Below are 20,285 nucleotides of genomic sequence, written 5' to 3' on the forward strand. Positions count from 1 at the left end.
AAAAGAAAAATCTTACAATGGACAAGAAGATTAGGGAATAATTATACATTAAGACAGAGAATAGTTTAGCCTTTCTTAGACCCCAGTAGTGAGGGGGGAGTGATAGAGTCAGAGAAGTTTCAAAAAGAAAAATTAAACAATATTGTTAAGTAAAAGCTGTCTTATGCTCCAGGTTATTATATTAATTCAACTGTTTCATATCTAGAAACGATTTCAGTTGTTCCGGTGAAAAGAAAGTATATTTGTTCTGACCTAACTTAACTACACATTTAGATGGATATGCCAAGAAGAAAGAACCACCAATATCAATTGTCTTCTGCTTCAGAGCAAGAAATGCTTTTCTTTTTTGTTGTGTTTGTTTAGTCACGTCTGGATAAATCCAGACCTTAGATCCACAAAATTGAGCCTTAACATTGCGAAAATATAGTCTTAATATGTTATTATAGTCCTGTTCAAATACAAAAGAAATCAACAATGTAGCTCTATCAAGTATTATTTCTGAGGATTGTTCCAAAATGTCAGAGATATTTTGCAGGTCCGGAGTAATATTTTCAGTTCCTCGCAGTTCCCCTTTTGGTTTAGGAATAAAATAAATTTTGTTCACCGGAGGAATAGCATCCAGGGGAATTTTGATAATCTCATTTAGATATCTTCTAAATGTATCTATCGGGGTTACCCCCGATAGCTTAGGAAAATTTAACAGACGGAGATTAAGCCGTCTGTTATAGTTCTCTAATTGTTCAATTTTTCTTCTCATATCCATGACAAACATAGTCTTAAACTCCTTAAACAATTCGACTTCTTTTCCAAGATTAGCCACTTGCTTTGTTAAGTTCTCTTTAACAGATTCAACAGTTACTTTTAGCTCTTCAAACTTGGCATTTAAATTTAGCACATCACCTGAAGTTTTTTGTAGTGTAGTATTCATCCGGTCCAACATCATCCCAATCGTTTCCAGTGTCACCTCCGGATTTTTCACTGAAGGAAACCAAGTTCCTTCAGGCTTCAGAGTCTATTTTTGCATGCCCGGATCCTCACTGGTTACCCCTGCCGATACACTTCCGGGATCGGCGGGGTTTCCCTCCAGGGACGCCGTCGACGCTGGGCATGGAGGAATCAGCAGCGTTGATGGTGGTGAAAAGGAGGTTTCCTCTCCCAGCGGGGATCGCGCTTCTCCGGGAACTCCCGCTATGGGATCCTCCTCCCTCTGAAGCCTGGAAAAACCGGCGATGTACCGCTCAAGAGACGCTTGGGCTGGGGAAGACGTCAAGGTAGGCTGAGGATCTAACCTTAGCTTCCCCTTTCTTTTAGAATGAGGCATTTTTAGAAAAAGAAGAATAAATTTCCTCCCCAAACGCTCAGAGCTCTCTACCGTCTGACCGGTTAGGCAACCATCTTGACACGCCCCCTCTGGAACAGTATTTTTATGGTTTTTGAACTTTGGACTTGTATTGTTTGGGAATTAGACTCACTTGGAAGCATAGCAGAAGAAAAACGCATTGCACAGACTGGTCCATTGATTATGAGAATTACAACCTTGGGATGAGAATCACCATAGCACCCCAAGATAAGTAATGCGCCTCCTCTATTGCTATAGCTTTGTGCTGTTAGATAGTGTAAAACAAATGTTCTCATTCATTACGTTGGAAGGGCTGGAGTGCGGTACTATGTTGTGGTATTAGGTGTCATTACAACTACCTAAGACTCCGGTCTGTGTAATGCACTATAAAAACTGAACACCCATCACATTTATACATTTTAATGTCTGCTTTTTTTTTTTTTTTGGTTAGTTTTGAAAAATTTGTTTTGTATTTTTTTTGTTAATCATTAGGTTTCTGGATTGCCATAATTAAATTTTAACTGCCAGACCCTCGACCATTCTTCTAATGTTTGGCGATTCCTTCTCATTGTTTCTACTCCCTCCAAGGCATCCACTCTATTGGTTATCCACAAAAAGGCAAACCTTTCCTTCCAACCCTTCAGCAATATCTCTCACAAATATATTAAACAGAATAGGCCCCAGCACCGACCCCTGAGGAGCTCCACTGCTCACCTTTCTTTCCTCCGAGCAGATTCCATTTACCACCACCCTCTGCCACCTGTTGGTCAACCAGTTTCCTATCCAGTTCACCTCTTTTGGTCCTAAGTTCAGCCCCTTTACCTTATTCACGAGTCTTCTGTGAGGGACCGTATCAAAGGCTTTGCTGAAATCCAAGTAGATTACATCTAGCGCATATTCTTTATCCAGTTCTTTGGTCACCCAAAGAAGTAAATAAGATTCATTTGGCAGGATTTTCCTTTGGTAAAGCCGTGTTGCCTTGGGTCCTGTAACCTGTTGGCTTCTAGAAAGTTAACTATCCTTTCTTTCAGCAGCGACTCTATTATTTTTCCTACAACCGAAGTGAGACTTACCAGTCTGTAGTTTCCCACTTCTTCCCTGTCTCCACTTTTGTGAAGAGGGACCACATCCGCTCGTCTCCAATCTCATGGAACCTCTCCTGTCTCTAAAGATCTATTAAATAAATTTTTAAGAGGTCCCGTCAGGACCTCTCTGAGCTCCCTCAGTATCCTGGGATGTATCCCATCTGGCCCCATAGCTTTGTCCACCTTCAGATTCTCCAGTTGTTTATAAACTCTTTCTTCCGTAAATGGTGCAGTATCCACTCCATTCACAGATGTTCCCTTGGCAGCTGACTGCAGTCCTTCTCCAGGATTTTCCTCCATGAACACCGAAGAGAACTAATTATTTAGCACATTTTCTTTATCTTCATCACTCTCCACATAGCCATTCTTATTATCTTTCAGTCTTGCAATTCCATTCCTATCTTTTCTTCTTTCTCCAATATATCTGAAAAAGGTCTTGTCATCTCTCTTTATATCTTTAGCCATTTTTTCTTCCACTTGCGTTTTTGCTAGCCGTATTTCCCTCTTCGCTTCTTTGAGTTTAATCCGATAATCTTTTCTGTGATCTCCTTGTGGCATTCTTTTGTATTTCTTGAACAAAGCCTCTTTTGCTCTTATTTTTTCAGCTACTTGTTTAGAAAACCATATAGGCTTCCTGTTTCTCTTGTTTTTGTTTACTTTCCTTGCATAAAGATCAGTTACTACTACTACTACTTAACATTTCTAGAGCGCTACTAGGGTTACGCAGCGCTGTACAAAATAAACAAAGAAGGACGGTCCCTGCTCAAAGGAGCTTACAATCTAAAGAACGAAATGTCAAGTTGGGCAGTCTAGATTTCCTGGGTAGAGGTGTAGAGGTTAGGTGTCGAAGGCGACGTTGAAGAGGTGGGCTTTAAGCAGAGATTTGAAGATGGGCAGGGAGGGGGCCTGGCGTATGGGCTCGGTGAGTTTGTTCCACGCATGGGGTGAGGCGAGGCAGAAAGGGCGGAGCCTGGAGTTGGTGGAGGTGGAGAAGGGTACTGAAAGGAGGGATTTGTCTTGAGAGCGGAGGTTACGGGTAGGAACGTAAGGGGAGATGAGGGTTGAGAGGTAAGGAGGGGCTGCAGATCGAGTACATTTGTAGGTTAGTAGCAGAAGCTTGAATTGAATGCGGTAACTGATCGGAAGCCAATGAAGTGACTTGAGGAGAGGGGTGATATGAGTGTATCGGTTCAGGCGGAAGATAAGACATGCAGCAGAGTTCTGAACGGACTGAAGGGGGGCTAGGTGGCTAAGTGGGAGACCAGTGAGGAGTAGGTTGCAGTAGTCAAGGCGAGAGGTAATGAGAGAGTGGATGAGAGTTCGGGTGGTGTGCTCAGAGAGGAAAGGGCGGATTTTGCTAATGTTATAGAGGAAGAAGCGACAGGTCTTGGCTATCTGCTGGATATGCGCAGAGAAGGAGAGGGAGGAGTCGAAGATGACACCGAGGTTGCGGGCAGATGAGACGGGGACGATGAGGGTGTTATCAACCGAAATAGAGAGTGAAGGTAGAGGGGAAGTGGGTTTGGGTGGGAAGACAAGAAGTTCGGTCTTGGTCATGTTCAGTTTCAGGTGGCGGTTGGACATCCAGGCGGCAATGTAGTATTCTATTGTGGATTAAAAACTGGTTAAAAGATAGAAAACAGAGAGTAGGTTTAAATGGTCAGTATTCTCAATGGAGAAGGGTAGATTATGGGTTCTGCAGGGGTCTGTGCTGGAACCGCTGCTTTTTGACATATTTATAAATGATCTAGTAACTAGTGAGCACATTTATGCTTCCTTTTGGGGGGGGGGGGCAGGGGCTAAGGAAGCTGTGCCACTGGCCTGGGGGTGCTATCCACAAAAGTATACCCAGCACCCCATAGGTGGTTAAAACGGCCCTGCTCTTAGTATTTCTGAAAAGAGTAAACAAGTGATTCACCTCTACCCATTCCACTCCATTCATTATTTTGTAGATCTCTATCATATCTCCCTTTAGCAGTCTTTTCTCCAAGCTGAAGAGCCCTAGCCACTTTAGCCTCTCCTCATAGGGAAGCCGTCCCATCCCCTTTATCATTTTCGTCACCCTTCTCTGTACCTTTTCTAATTCCACTTTATCATTTTTGAGATGCGGTGACCAGAATTGCACACAGTATTCGAGGTGTGGTCGCACCATGGACCTCACTGCAGGATGGTGACCATGCACGATCAAAGCAAGAGGCATGGATGGCACAAGCACACCATTCTCTGATGCACTCTGCAAGAACCCTGCCAAAAGCTCAGGGAGTAAGGCCAGGAGGCACTCATCAAGGGCCGACATCGGGAAAGGCTGGGGTACCAGTGCAGAAGCAGGCTGCTGAATCTACAGGGTCAAAGCAGGTGCCTGGTCCTGGCTGTGTGGAGACCCATGCATCAGCACCTCCTGCATAGAGAGGGAGCGGTCCTCCTGGTGCCGATGCTTCTCAGGGATCACTGAAACCCTTGGTGACCCGATGATCCCGGCACCATGCGTCGAGGGAGATCGATGCCGAGTTTCTTCCAGTTCCTGGAATCGATGCTCCCCGTTGCCAAATAGGATGACATTGAGTCCTCTCGTCACTTTGGGGTTGGGTCCACGCTGATCAGTCCCGGGGGGGCCTGCATAGCGGCCAGCATCGAGGCAGATGGAGACCCACTCAATGTACAGTCACTCCCAGTGTGCAAGGGTCTCACAGCCATATGGACCAACGCACCTGATGCCGATGTCGACACAGACATCGAGGTTTCAGACCTGGCTCTAAAAATCTTTTCTCTCTGAGCCTCTCTGGCCAACTGTGTTCTCTTCTTCACACGAAGATAGAGAATACAGTTTGCAGGGGTATGATCAGGCCCAAAACACTACAGATACCAAGCATGGGTGTCTTTGCCAAAGATGGTCCTGCTGCACTGAGTGCATCGCTTGAAGCCACCAGGAACCTTCAATGATATGACAGGAAAAACAGCTGTGGCTACATCAAATGACTCAATGGTGCTAAAAAGGGGGAGAGCACCAGGAAAAAGAAGAGGGAAAAACCCGACCGGAGCTCAGGGCCTAAATGTGGTCTAGCAAGCACGGTAAAATAAAAAAAACTTTAAAAAGAGGCAAAATAATATACAAAAATACAGGGAATAAAATAAAGATAAACTCTGAGAGAGGCACAAAAAGACCAAAGGTCAAACCAGCTGTGAGGAATGGAAATGAACGCGTCCTCTTCTCACAGCAGAAAAAAAGAGAACTGCTGGTCCCGTGCTCTCATGGCGGGTGGGAAGGTACTCACGTGTCTCACACTCAAAGTCCTATTTTAAGCTTATTACAAGCACTACACAGAATGAAACAATGAAATCTCTATAAACCTGAAAGATGTACTGGTGCAATTTGACAAATTGAAAAGTAGCAAATTGCCAGGACCGGATGGTATTCATCCCAGAGTACTGATAGAATTGAAAAATGAACTTGCAAAACTAATGTATGGGGTATGTAGGCACTCAGTCCCAACTAGTACAGGAAGAGACGGCCTCCTGCAGTACTGATGGAGGAGCCAGTTGGGCCATGAAAAAGGTGACAGGAAGTTGGAAAGGGGAATGAAGGGAATGGGGTGGGGGCAAGGAGAGAGTGCAAGGAAGAAGGGAAAGAGAGGTAGAAAGTGAGTGCAATAGGGAGGGAAACTGGCAGACAAAACATTAGGGAGAAAAAGAACACCCACATCCCACCCCATCAGCTTCACACTCTCTACCCCAGTCACATCCCCCCCTCACAAACTCCAGCCATATACACATCCAGTCAGACAGCCACACACACCCTCTGCCACAATACATCCACCATCTACTCACCCCAGCTACCCATACACACAGATACACACACACTGTTAGCCATTCATGCATATTGTAGCTAGGTCACCCCTCCAGGATCCAGCCGGGCTCAACCCTGCTTAGCTGCCTCCTCCTTCACATGGCTGTTGCCTCACTCCACAGCAATCTGGTTGCTCTGAGCCTCAGCTCCAGGCCCTGAGAATTTTCAGGACTTTTTCCCCCCTCTGTTCCTTGCACAGAGGCACATCCACAGCCCAACGTTTACAAGTAAGAGAGCTTTATTTTCTTGCTTCCAGTTAACAAAAACGCCCAGGAACACCTTAACTCCAGATTGTTCAGGCTTGCTGCCCCAAAGCACAATTCAGGTTCAAAACAGTCCATATAACTTCACTTCACTTTAGCCAAAATTACTTATTTTAGGGAACAGTACATTATCAGAAAGAAAATACAGTAGCTTGGTAGGTTGCAGGCCCAGACCTTTTCAGTATGAAACAGTTTACACAGTCTTTCTTACAGCACAGCTACACAGCTTTGGTCCCACCTGGTTCAGACTGGGGTTTCAATTGTGCCCAGCCCTCTTTCTCTCCCAGGGGCTGCACCTGTTTCCTCTTTAGTAGAGATCTCCCCCAGCGCCTCAGTCTCTCTCTTCTGGTCTTCCACCAGTCTCTCCAAGGCACAGCTAGCCACCCTCTTACAGCAGCTTTTTGGGTTTGAGCCAGAGCTCCAATCTCCATCTGTTCCTCCTCTAGTCCTTCAGTAACCTCCATTTTATCCTCCTCTTCCCCCGCCCCCAACCTCTCCAGCTGGCCCTCATCACCTTCCTCAGAGACCATTTCCCAACCTTCTATCTCCTCCCCTAACTCTTGCACAGCCGGGTGGGGAAGAGAGGGATTCTGGGACTGGTAGTTCCTCCTCTTCTTCCTTAACCCAGCCAACCTCTCTGCCTCCGGTAGCGCAGCTTTCTGAATGTGGGTGTTGTGCACATGAAGTCTGCCCCGTTGGGGTTCCCCGGCTGCCTGCACCCCCCTTCTGCGTGCCTTCCCGGATCCCCTTTCACCTACCCTCTCACAATATGCACCCCAAGTCACATGCATATGCTTCCTAATCCCCCACCCTTCATCCACACACACACACACATACACACAATTAGCCCTCTACACCCCCACGCATATCCGAACCCATAAGCACCTCTACTCAGTTTCAGCAAATCCACACTAGTATTAGTATATTATATAGAAAGCAAAATAGTATTATAAAAATCTGAAAATTTGCCAATAAATTGTGGGATTACTGAGCATGATACCTTTTGCTGCCTGTTGTTTCATCTCTGACGAAGTTTTCATTGTGTTTGTTGATAGCATAGTTGGTCAGATGCATGCAGATTTCATCCTTTTTGAAAAAGAAGCTGTGTGTAAGCCATCATAGCATCTGAAATTCTGCCCACTAAAGATATTCCAAAACAGCCTTCCAGAAGCCTTGCATTCACATTTGCAAAACAGAATTTAATTTAATGATAGTATTCTTTTCTTAAATACCACCTTGTGATGAAGATGATTTGGGTAGATAATGCTGAATCTAATTCTTTGTCAACCTTTTCCAACAAAACAAAAAAACTGGTGGTGGAATTACTTTTACACAGCAATTAGAAAATCCCACCAGTATAAATAACAAGTAATGCTATGGGACTAGGTTTTTCAAAGAGGAAGAAAAGACCTTAGAGAAAACCACAGCAGCCAAAATTTGCAATGTTGCATGTACAATGCTGTTTTATTCTCATATAGTTTTTGAATGCTTTTACACTTGACATATTTTATTGTTGTTTCAGCTATCATATACACCAAAGGTTTTCTTCTACAGTATATAAACAATACTTAGCTTTAGTGACCAGTAGAATTCATGGAAATACTCCTCAATGTTTATAATCAGTTCACAAACCATCTGATATTGTCAGTGTGTTTGCATCAGGAATACTTTTCTCAATCATTTTAAAGTCAACTGATCTCTTCAGTCAGAGCAATGTGCTTTAGGCCTGTGATGGATAAATGGCCTGACATGAGCAACACAAGCAATATTATAAAATTTGGTTGCTGTAGATTTATTTGAGGTCTTTTCTTCCATTTAAAAAAACAAAAAAACAGTCTCAATGCATTACTAGTGGTTTAAATTAGTGGGCTTTTTTGATTGAGCTTTTCCAGTGCCCATGATCCACTTTCTGAACTTTGATCATGACTCTTGACTTGGAAAAATAAAGAAATAAACGGAGGAGAAATAATAGAGAAGAAAATGAAGAAAAAAGTAAAGGACAAAGGAAAAGGCAGAATGGGGGGAGCACTGAGAAGGCAATTCTATAAGAAAGGTAGAAACCAATGCCAATATTCTGACTGCATTGCACACTATGCGGTAACATGGTGCATAGTTTGAAGGTCAGCATATATTTAGACAGAGACTGGGTGATGTGATCAGTTATATGCGCACAGTATAATTTATGTGCATTTTTTGGTAATCTAAGTGCAAGCATTTACACCAACTCTATGGCTAGTGTAAGTGCTCACGCCTAAAATATAGGCACATCTTCAACCTGTAATGCTAGTATTCTATAAAAGAAAGAAAAACAACTGCCATGGAATCGATACAACGCACCCTGCAATAACACAGATCCACATAAAACGTGATCATGTCTTGGCTCCCCATATTTTAGATACAGCTCCTTTTGAAACAGATCAGTGTTTGGTTCAATTGTGATTATGTTCTATTGACCCTACTATAACGTGACCTTGCATTTTACGTGATATTTTATGGATTCCACTCATCATTATATTGGGGTTCCACTGTTCTTTTCTTTACAGAATAGGCTCAAAATAGGTGCCCCTTTATAGAATTATCCTCTAGAGGGATAGTTATTAAGGTGTATTACAGTAATAACACACGTTACTCCCTCTTAACACATGTTAAACAGCATTTGTTATATTACTGTAACACGTTAGTTTAGGTTACTGCAGGATACATAATAATAAGATGCACAAGAATGCAAAACACCTCATTATTATGTAAATCAAATAACGCAACTTGCCATGAACACTGCAAGCTGCATTATTCCTGGAAAAGTAATGCTGGTTCAAAGTTAGTATTATTTTTCCTGCCTGGAAATATTGGACTGCTAACCTCTGGCCTAATGCTTCCAAGAGGCATCTTAAAGGGGTCAATACATGTAAAAAGAGTGAGCTCCCTTCCCCCTCCCAAAGATCCCCCCAAACACAACTCTCTGCTGAAGTCACACTTAACAGAATCCCCACCTCCTGAAGAACTCCCACAAACACAATCCTCTCCTCTCCCCCCAAAAGACCCCTACCCTCATGTAGGACCCCCCCCCCCCCCAATGGGTCTACCTTTCCTAATCCCTGGTGTGTTTAGGGATGTCCAGGGCAACAGTAATTCGTAGCTGCTCCTGCCCCTACTGATGCTGGATTCAAAATGGCTTCAGTGGTCCCTAGTGGTAGACTCGCAGTACTATTGCTAGAGATCAAGCTGCCATATAAAGGCAAAACTACTTCCCTCCAAATGACTTATGAGAATAATTTCCAAATTCATTTACCAGGTTAAATGGCAATTTTCCTGGGTAAAGGGGTTTGTCTGAAAACTGCCCTTTATCCAGCTAAAGGGTAAAAATAAGGGTCATAATGCACATTCTTTTAGCTGTACTGAAAAGGAGTGCTCCTAAAGGTGTGGTTAGATTGCCATTCTCCTGCACACTTTACTTCCTCATTTTCAAATTTGCATATGTACTTCCTCTGCACAAAGAAAGAAGCTGCAAAGTCTGTGGGTACATACATAAATCATAGGATTCCCATGTCAGATTATGCATGTAGTTTCCTTTCAGTACTACCCACAGACTATGGGGCCAATTCTACAACTGGGTGCTTCCATTTAGATGCCCTGAGGATGTGCGGTAGAAGACTATTCTAGAAAGGTACCTAGGCGCCCAGGTACTGTTATGGAATACTAGTGTATTGGTACACCTAACATTTAGCCATAGAACTGGTGCTAAGAGCGAGCATCAAAATGTAGCTGGGACACACGTAACTGGAAGCTTGCCCATATAATGCCTATGTTCTGCTCTCTTGCATTTACATGTTATGTAGGTTAGGTACACCGTTACAAAATAGCACTTAGACGCCCTGCTGGCACTTTCGTGGGTACATAAGTACGTAAGTATTGCCATACTGGGAAAGACCAAAGGTCCATCGAGCCCAGCATCCTGTTTCCAACAGTGGCCAATCCAGGTCACAAATACCTGGAAGAATCCCCCAAAAAAGTACAAAACATTTTATACTGCTTATCCCAGAAATAGTGGATTTTCCCCAAGTCCATTTAATAATGGTCTATAGACTTTTCTTTTAGGAAGCCGTCCAAACTTTTTTAAAACTCCGCTAAGCTAACCACCTTTACCACATTCTCTGGCAACGAATTCCAGAGTTTAATTACACGTTGGGTGAGAAACATTTTCTCCGATTCATTTTAAATTTACTACATTTTAGCTTCATCGCATGCCCCCTAGTCCTAGTATTTTGGAAAGTATAAACATACACTTCACATCTACCCGTTCAACTCCACTCATTATTTTATAGATCTCTATCATATCTCCCCTCAGCCACCTTTTCTCCAAGCTGAAGATCCCTAGCCGCTTTAGCCTTTCCTCAAAGGGAAGTCGTCTCATCCCCTTTATCATTTTCGTCGCCCTTCTCTGCACCTTTTCTAATTCCACTATATCTTTTTTGAGATGCGGCGACCAGAATTGAACACAATATTCGAGGTGCGGTCGCACCATGGAGCGATACAAAGGCATTATAACATCCTCATTTTTGTTTTCCATTCCTTTCCTAATAATACCTAACATTCTATTTGCTTTCTTAGCCGCAGCAGCACACTGAGCAGAAGGTTTCAACGTATCATTAACGACAACACCTAGATCCCTTTCTTGGTCCGTGACTCCTAACGTGGAACCTTGCATGACGTAGCTATAATTCGGGTTCCTCTTTCCCACATGCATCACTTTGCACTTGCTCACATTAAACGTCATCTGCCATTTAGACGCCCAGTCTCCCTCCTCCCTTTCCTATCCAAGATGTTTGAACGTGCTGTTCACCATCGTTGCCTCGACTTCCTATCATCTAAAGCAATTCTTGATCCACTTTCGCCCCCGCCATTCAACTGAAACGGCGCTTACTAAAGTCTCCAATGACCTGCTCCAGGCCAGATCCAAAGGGCTTTATTCTATCCTCATCCTTCTTGATCTATCTGCTGCTTTTGACACAGTCGATCAGAGCTTACTCCTCGATACGCTATCCTCGCTTGGTTTTCAAGGTTCTGTTCTTTCTTGGTTTTCTTCTTATCTCTCCAAACGTACTTTTAGCATATACTCTGGTGGATCCTCCTCCTCTTCTATCCCGCTGTCAGTTGGTGTACCTCAGGGATCTGTCCTGGGACCTCTACTCTTCTCTATCTGTACTTCTTCGCTTGGTACTCTGATCTCATCCCATGGTTTTCACTATCATCTTTAAGCCAACGACTCCCAGATGTACCTCTCTGCACCAGAAATCTCAGCAGGCATCCAGGCCAAAGTTTCAGCATGCCTGTCTGACAATGCTGCCTGGATGTTTCACTGCCATCTGAAGCTAAACATGACCAAGACCGAGCTTCTCATCTTTCCACCTAAACCGACCTCTCCTCCCCCCTTCTTTATTTCTGTGGATAATACGCTCATCAGCACGCAAACTTGGGGTCATCTTCGACTCCTCCCTCTCCTTCGCTTCACATATTCAATAGACTGCTAAAACCTGTCAATTCTTCCTCTATAACATCACCAAAATTCGCCCTTTCCTTTCTGAGTATGCAACCAGAACCCTCATCCACACTCTTATCACCTCCCGCTTTGACTACTGCAACTTGCTTCTCACAGGTCTCCCACTGAGCCATCTCTCTCCTCTTCAATCTGTTCAAAATTCTGCTGCTCGACTAATATTCCGCCAGTGTCGTTATGCTCATATTAGCCCTCTCCTCAAGTCACTTCATTGGTTCCCTATCCGTTTCCGCATTCAGTTCAAACTCCTCTGATTGACTTATAAGTGCATTCACTCTGCAGCTCCTCAATACCTCTCCACTCTCATCTCTCCCTACACTCCTCCCCGGGAACTCCGCTCACTGGGCAAATCTCTCTTATCTGCACCCTTTTCCTCTACTGCTAACTCCAGACTCCGTTCCTTCTATCTTGCTGCATCGTATGCCTGGAATAAACTTCCTGAGCTGGTACGCCAAGCCTCATCTCTGGCCATCTTCAAATCTAGGCTAAAAACCCACCTCTTCGATGCTGCTTTTAACTCCTAAACCTAAACCTTCAACTGTCCCCTATCCCTGATATGTCCTGTCTGTCCTAACCCTTATCCCTTACTTGTCCTGTCTGTCTGTCATAATTAGATTGTAAGCTCTATTGAGCAGAGACTGTCTCTCCATGTTCAAGTGTGAAGCGCTGCGTACGTCTGGTAGTGCTATAGAAATAAGTAGTAGTAGTAGTAGTCTCGTAAGGTCTGCTTGTAATTTTTCACAATCCTCCCGCGATTTAACGACTTTGAATAACTTTGTGTCATCAGCAAATTGAATTACCTCACCAGTTACTCCCATCTCTAGGTCATTTATAAATACCAGAGCACTTACCAAAACCCTCATCCACACACTTGTCACCTCTCGTTTAGACTACTGCAATCTGCTTCTTGCTGGCCTCCCACTTAGTCACCTCTCCCCTCTCCAATCGGTTCAAAACTCTGCTGCCCGTCTCATCTTCCGCCAGGGTCGCTTTACTCATACTACCCCTCTCCTCAAGTCGCTTCACTGGCTCCCTATCCGTTTTCGCATCCTGTTCAAACTTCTTCTCTGGGCGGGACTACAGACCATGTAAGGGAGCGATTCCCTTACATGGTTTGTAGCCCCGCACAGCTACTCCAGCTGTGAAGAACTAAGACTAGTGCCAGGTAGATTTGTAGGTCTGTGCCTGTATATGGCAATCCAGTTTAGGATAGGCTGGAAGGGGCTTCAATGGCATCTTCAGTAGCTGGAACCAAGGACAGTGCTGGGCAGACGTTTACGGTCTGGGTCCCGCAATGGCAAGATGGATTTGATAGGCTGGTGTGAGCTTTGACGGCAACTCCAGTAGATGGAACATAAGATGGGCGGACTTCTACGGTCTATGTCCTAGAAACACCAAATAAAGACTTGTGACAAAGTATATACAGTGGTGGAAATAAGTATTTGATCCCTTGCTGATTTTGTAAGTTTGCCCACTGACAAAGACATGAGCAGCCCATAATTGAAGGGTAGGTTATTGGTAACAGTGAGAGATAGCACATCACAAATTAAATCCGGAAAATCACATTGTGGAAAGTATATGAATTTATTTGCATTCTGCAGAGGGAAATAAGTATTTAATCCCTCTGGCAAACAAGACCTAATACTTGGTGGCAAAACCCTTGTTGGCAAGCACAGCGGTCAGACGTCTTCTGTAGTTGATGATGAGGTTTGCACACATGTCAGGAGGAATTTTGGTCCACTCCTCTTTGCAGATCATCTCTAAATCATTAAGAGTTCTGGGCTGTCGCTTGGCAACTCGCAGCTTCAGCTCCCTCCATAAGTTTTCAATGGGATTAAGGTCTGGTGACTGGCTAGGCCACTCCATGACCCTAATGTGCTTCTTCCTGAGCCACTCCTTTGTTGCCTTGGCTGTATGTTTTGGGTCATTGTCGTGCTGGAAGACCCAGCCACGACCCATTTTTAAGGCCCTGGCGGAGGGAAGGAGGTTGTCACTCAGAATTGTACGGTACATGGCCCCATCCATTCTCCCATTGATGCGGTGAAGTAGTCCTGTGCCCTTAGCAGAGAAACACCCCCAAAACATAACATTTCCACCTCCATGCTTGACAGTGGGGACGGTGTTCTTTGGGTCATAGGCAGCATTTCTCTTCCTCCAAACACGGCGAGTTGAGTTCATGCCAAAGAGCTAAATTTTTGTCTCATCTGACCACAGCACCTTCTCCCAATCACTCTCGGCATCATCCAGGTGTTCACTGGCAAACTTCAGACGGGCCGTCACATGTGCCTTCCGGAGCAGGGGGACCTTGCGGGCACTGCAGGATTGCAATCCGTTATGTCGTAATGTGTTACCAATGGTTTTCGTGGTGACAGTGGTCCCAGCTGCCTTGAGATCATTGACAAGTTCCCCCCTTGTAGTTGTAGGCTGATTTCTAACCTTCCTCATGATCAAGGATACCCCACGAGGTGAGATTTTGCGTGGAGCCCCAGATCTTTGTCGATTGACAGTCATTTTGTACTTCTTCCATTTTCTTACTATAGCACCAACAGTTGTCTCCTTCTCGCCCAGCGTCTTACTGATGGTTTTGTAGCCCATTCCAGCCTTGTGCAGGTGTATGATCTTGTCCCTGACATCCTTAGACAGCTCCTTGCTCTTGGCCATTTTGTAGAGGTTAGAGTCTGACTGATTCACTGAGTCTGTGGACAGGTGTCTTTCATACAGGTGACCATTGCCGACAGCTGTCTGTCATGCAGGTAACGAGTTGATTTGGAGCATCTACCTGGTCTGTAGGGGCCAGATCTCTTACTGGTTGGTGGGGGATCAAATACTTATTTCCCTCTGCAGAATGCAAATAAATTCATATACTTTCCACAATGTGATTTTCCGGATTTAATTTGTGATGTGCTATCTCTCACTGTTACCAATACCTACCCTTCAATTATGGGCTGCTCATGTCTTTGTCAGTGAGCAAACTTACAAAATCAGCAAGGGATCAAATACTTATTTCCACCACTGTAAGATCACATTCATTGTTGATTTAATCATGAATTGATAGTGAGTGTGACTGTTGGGCAGACTGGATGGACCATTCAAGTCTTTATCTGCCATCATTTACTATATTACTATCAGGGGCATTTTCGAAAGAGAAGGGCGCCCATCTTCCGACACAAATCGGGAGATGGGCGTCCTTCTCTCAGGGTCGCCCAAATAGGCATAATCGAAAGCCGATTTTGGGTGCCCTCAGCTGCAGTCTGTCGTGGGGATGACCAAAGTTCACGGGGGCGTGTCGGAGGCATAGCGAAGGTGGGACTGGGGCGTGGTTAAGAGATGGGCGTCCTCGACCAATAATGGAAAAAAGAAGGGCATCCCTGATGAGCATTTGGTTGACTTGGTCCATTTTTTTCATGACCAAGCCTCAAAAAGGTGCCCAAACTGACCAGATGACCACTGGAGGGAATCGGGGATGACCTCCCCTTACTCTGCCAGTGGTCACCAACCCCCTCCCACCCTAAAAAAAAATTAAATTTTTTTTTTGCCAGCCTCAAATGTCATACCCAGCTCCATGACAGCAGTATGCAGGTCCCTGGAGCAGTTTTAGTGAGTGCAGTGCACTTCAGGCAGGCAGACCCAGGCCCATCCCCCCCCCTACCTGTTACACTTGTGGTGGTAAATGTGAGCCCTTCAAAACCCACCCAAAATCCACTGTACCCACATGCAGGTGCCCCCCTTCACCCCTTAGGGCTATGGTAGTGGTGTACAGTTGTGGTGAGTGGGTTTGGGGGGGGGGGGGTTGGGGGGCTCAGCACCAAAGGTAAGGGAGCTATGCACCTGGGAGCAATTTGTGAAGTCCACTGCAGTGCCCCCTAGGGTGCCCAGTTGGTGTCTTGGCATGTCAGGGGGAGCAGTGCACTACGAATTCTGGCTCCTCCCACGACCAAAGGGCTTGGATTTGGTCGTTTTTGAGATGGGTGTCCTCGGTTTCCATTATGGCCGAAAACTGGGGACAATCATCTCTATGGTTGACCATCTCAACATTTAGGTCGACCATTTCTAAGGTCGACCTAAATGTTGAGATTTCGGTGTCCCTGACCATATTATCAAAACGAAAGAAGGCCGCCCATCTTGTTTCGATAAAACGGGTTTCCCCGCCCCTTCATGGGGCCGTCCTGCGAGGACGCCCTCATGAAAACTTGGGCGCCCCGTTCAATTATGCCCCTCTATGTGTGCTGTCTGGGAGGAAAGCTCACTGATACAGCATTTGGTGCATTCCAAGGACTGTCCATGGCAGCTTGCTTCCTGGTTGAGGAGGTGCACAAAACTTTGTTGAACCGTTATGCCATTACCCCTGAGACTTATAGACTAAAGTTCTGGACTTTGTAAAAGGGGATGGGTGATACTTACAGTGAGTTTGTGATTCAGCTAAGATACCAGCATCAGCAGTGGCTCAGTGGAGCTAAGGTTAAAAACCTGGAGACTGCCAAGACCTGATGGTCCAGGAGCAGTTTCTTCAGCGTTGTCGTCCAAAGGTGAGGGAACATGTACAAGATCACCATCCCCGTATTTCAGAGAAGGCGGCTGAGTTGGCTGACATCTTTATGGCTAACTGTCCCTAGTAGGCAAAGAGAAGCCATCCATATCCACAGCAGCCGGAATCTAAGGGCAGCCAGGGCCCTAAGTCAAATATTCCTGCAGCCTCAGAGACTGTCAAAAAACCCTCAAGTGTTCCCCAAAAACCTAAAGACTTTACGCATGAGCGTCCTTGTTATCAGTGTGGGCATACAGGACATTTCAAAGCAGATTGCCCAGATAACCCCAAGCCTGCACTAAAGAGCATTCCAGTTCCTGCACCTAAGCTAGTGGCTTTCATGGGTGGCTCCAGTCCCATGAAGGAGGCCCACGCAGTTGCTGCAGCACAGAAAGTTACTGGTCATACATCAAAGCAAGGAAGCCGATGGGTTTTCACGACACTACAGCACCCCAGTAACTGTGAATCAGATCCAGGTAGCTGGGCATGTGGACACTGGCTCTAGTATGACTTTATTACGACCAGAGCTAGTGCTGGATGATGCAGTTCTTCCAGGGCACACTTCTATTGGCCGGGAGTATCTTGAGTAATAGCAAATTATTGTCAAACCCGCGATGCATGCCAAAGAGTAGGTAAGACCCAAGATCACCCTCAAGCTCACCTGAAACCTTTACCCATTATCAGTGAGCCCTTTGAGAGAATAGCTGTGGATATAGTGGAGCCTCTAGGTGTCCCTAGCCAGACTTGGAAAATATATATATTGACAGACCCTTTTCCGGAGATGGGAGGGTGGTAGAACGAGAGGACATAGTGAAGGGGGGCAGACTCAAGAAAAATGTCAGGAAGTATTTTTTCACGGAGAGAGTGGTAGATACTTGGAATGCCCTCCCACGGGAGGTGGTGGAGATGAAAACGGTAGCGGAATTCAAGCATGTGTGGGATAAACATAAAGGAACCCTGTGCAGAAGGAATGGATCCTCAGAAGCTTAGCCGAGATTGGGAGGCGGGGCTGGTGTTTGGGTGGTGGGGCTAGTTCTGGGCAAGACTTCTACGGTCTGTGTCCTGAAAATGGCAGATACGGATCAGGGTAGGGTATACACGGGAAGTAGCACATATGAGTTTGTCTTGTTGGGCAGACTGGATGGACCGTGCAGGTCTTTTTCTGCCGTCATCTACTATGTTACTATGACAGTGGTGGACTTTGCTACCAGATATCCTGAAGCGGTAGCCTTACCCTCAATAGAAGCAGAGAAAAGTGCCACTGCCCTGCTAGAAATATTTTCCCGGGTAGAATATCCATGAGAAATACTCTCAGACCAAGGGACACAGTTTATGTCTGAACTGATCCAAAATCTGTGGGCACACTGTACGTACCACCCCTTATCACCCTGAAACTAATGGGTTAGTGGAGAGATTTAATGGGACATCAAAGCATATGTTAAAGACTTTCTTAGAAACAGGAGACCATGGCTGGGAGAAATACTTGCCTTACCTACTGTTTGCATACAGAGAAATACCCCAGGAGTTCCACTGGGTTCTCCCCATCTGAGCAGCATTATGGCCAGAGTGTGAGAGGGCCCCTTGACCTAATAAGAGAACATTGGGAGGGAAAAGTTGATACTTCTGACACCCCTGTAATTGAATATGTAGTTAATATGCGGTAGAAATTAGAAGACCTTGTGGGCTTTGTCAGAGATAATTTGCAGGCAGTCCAGACTAAGCAAAAGATCTGGTATGATTGTAAGGCCCAAAATAGAGTTTTTTATGAGAGCCAGCATATACTTGTTTTATTCCCAGTTCATTAGAATAAACTTCAAGCTAACTGGACGGGACCTTATAAGGTCATAAGGCGCCTGAATAGTACAAACTATGTTATATCTATGGATTCTGATGACAGAAAGTAGCGTACCTTTCATGTAAATATGTTAAAGGCCTTTGCAGATTGCACGGCCATGGTACTAGCTGTGTTTAGCCCACCAGAAGAGTGTCAGGATAGTGGACCCATACCTGACCTCTTAGCAGAGACATTACCAGAGGGATCTAACACTGAAGAGAGACTATCTAAATCTACAGACTATGGAAAACCCTTCATTCAAAAGGGAGAACTACAAGACAACAGGAAACATTTATTTTATTTATTTATAGCATTTATACCCTGCTCTTTCCCGCTCGATTGCAGGATCAGTGCGGCTTACAATGTAGGGGTACAAAGTATCACTGAGATGACACAATGTTTGGGTATAAAGTATTACAGGGATAGCACAATGTATGGGTACAAAGTGTCATAGAAGTAATACAAGGTATCAAAGAGGTAATACAATGTATACAAGAGAGGGGGTCACGTGATGCCTGCTGCCTGGGGGGACGTGGTGGAGAGGGGCTCTCCGAGAGATCTGCTATATTCAGCTAAAAACAGCCAGTTTTACTGGCTATACGCAAATTCTGAGGGTGTTGGCTGTTAGACGATAGAACAGAGCCCAGATTTCATCACGTTTCTGAGAAGGTTTCTGAGGAATGCCCACAAAAGCCCAGAGAGGAGCAAAAACCCCGAACAACAAGGCGCCGAAAAAGATGGCGGAAACAACAATGCAGCCCGCGCGGAGCGACACAGAACCGCAGGCAGGAGAATGGATAGCGGAAATAACGAGGTCGGTGTCGGCAGCACTGGAAAATAGACTTACCAAACTGCAAACAGCTGTGGATGAAATAAACGGAAAGTTTGATGCACAGGCCACGCGCATTGCTGAAGTGGAGAATCGAGTGGCGGCGAGAGAGGATGAGGCTCGGCAAATGGCGGCTCAAATTTCTGAACTTCAAAAAGAAACGGGAGAGCTGAGAGACCGCCTGGAAGAGCAGGAAAACCGAGCGCGACGAAACAACTTGAGAGTGGTTGGTCTCCCTGAGTCAGTGCTGGACAAAAATCTTTATAGGTTCTTTGACTCCTGGCTTCCAGACCAGCTGGGCATAGCAGAGGGCAGAAACAACATTTGCTGTGACAGGGCGCACCGAATTGGGGTGCGCAAGGAGGAGAATGCCAGACCCCGAACAGCAATAGCGCATTTCACCAACTGGCAGGCGAAAGAGGAGATCTTAAGGGCTTACCGCGCAAAGAAAGCTTTATCGTACGAGAGCAACAGGTTGTTTATTTTCAATGACTACTCTGCAAGAGTGGCACTGCTCCGGAAAGCTATGGCACCTACATGCACTGAACTGCATAAAAAAGGAATCAAGTTCGCCCTTCTCTACCCGGCGAAGCTACGGGTATGGCATGAAAATCGAGTGTCCTATATCAGCGATCCAGGAGAGGCGAAGGCAATGCTGGAGAAAATCACTGCGGCTGGCACCTGTGAGCTGGGAAAGAGCCCGTGACCAAGGAGAGTAATCCTGGAAGTGGGAGCTGAAGGTTTTATTTGCAAATAGCCAGGAGGCATCTATTAAGTGCTGGGACAATCTTTGAGTTTAGAGTTGATGGATATGCTAATTGATGGACAGGCTCCAAGCGAAAGCGGGAGCAGGGAGTGGGAGGAGGGGTTCGTAACAGGGATAACATGTCTGGTTCTTTAAGCTGTTTTAGTTTGAAATGAAGTGTTATAGAAGGGTTAGTTTTATGGCTGATGGGGGTATGGGCTCAGGATATATAGTCACAAGCTTCCTTTGTGGGTCGTCTGACATTCC

At 45.3% G+C, this 20,285-nt stretch overlaps 1 protein-coding gene across 1 annotated transcript in view; it reads right to left on the bottom strand.

Annotated features, from left to right (window-relative positions):
- TTLL6 (tubulin tyrosine ligase like 6) overlaps positions 1-20,285 on the bottom strand; it is a 285,854-nt gene that overhangs the window by 120,194 nt on the left and 145,375 nt on the right. Inside the window, exon 9 of the mRNA XM_030192275.1 lies at positions 7,532-7,617. Within this exon, the coding sequence (XP_030048135.1) occupies positions 7,532-7,617 (86 nt within the window). The remainder of the gene's footprint in view (positions 1-7,531; positions 7,618-20,285) is intronic.

This window comes from Microcaecilia unicolor, chromosome 1 (genome assembly GCF_901765095.1).
Source record: "Microcaecilia unicolor chromosome 1, aMicUni1.1, whole genome shotgun sequence".
Taxonomy (NCBI): Eukaryota; Metazoa; Chordata; class Amphibia; order Gymnophiona; family Siphonopidae; genus Microcaecilia; species Microcaecilia unicolor.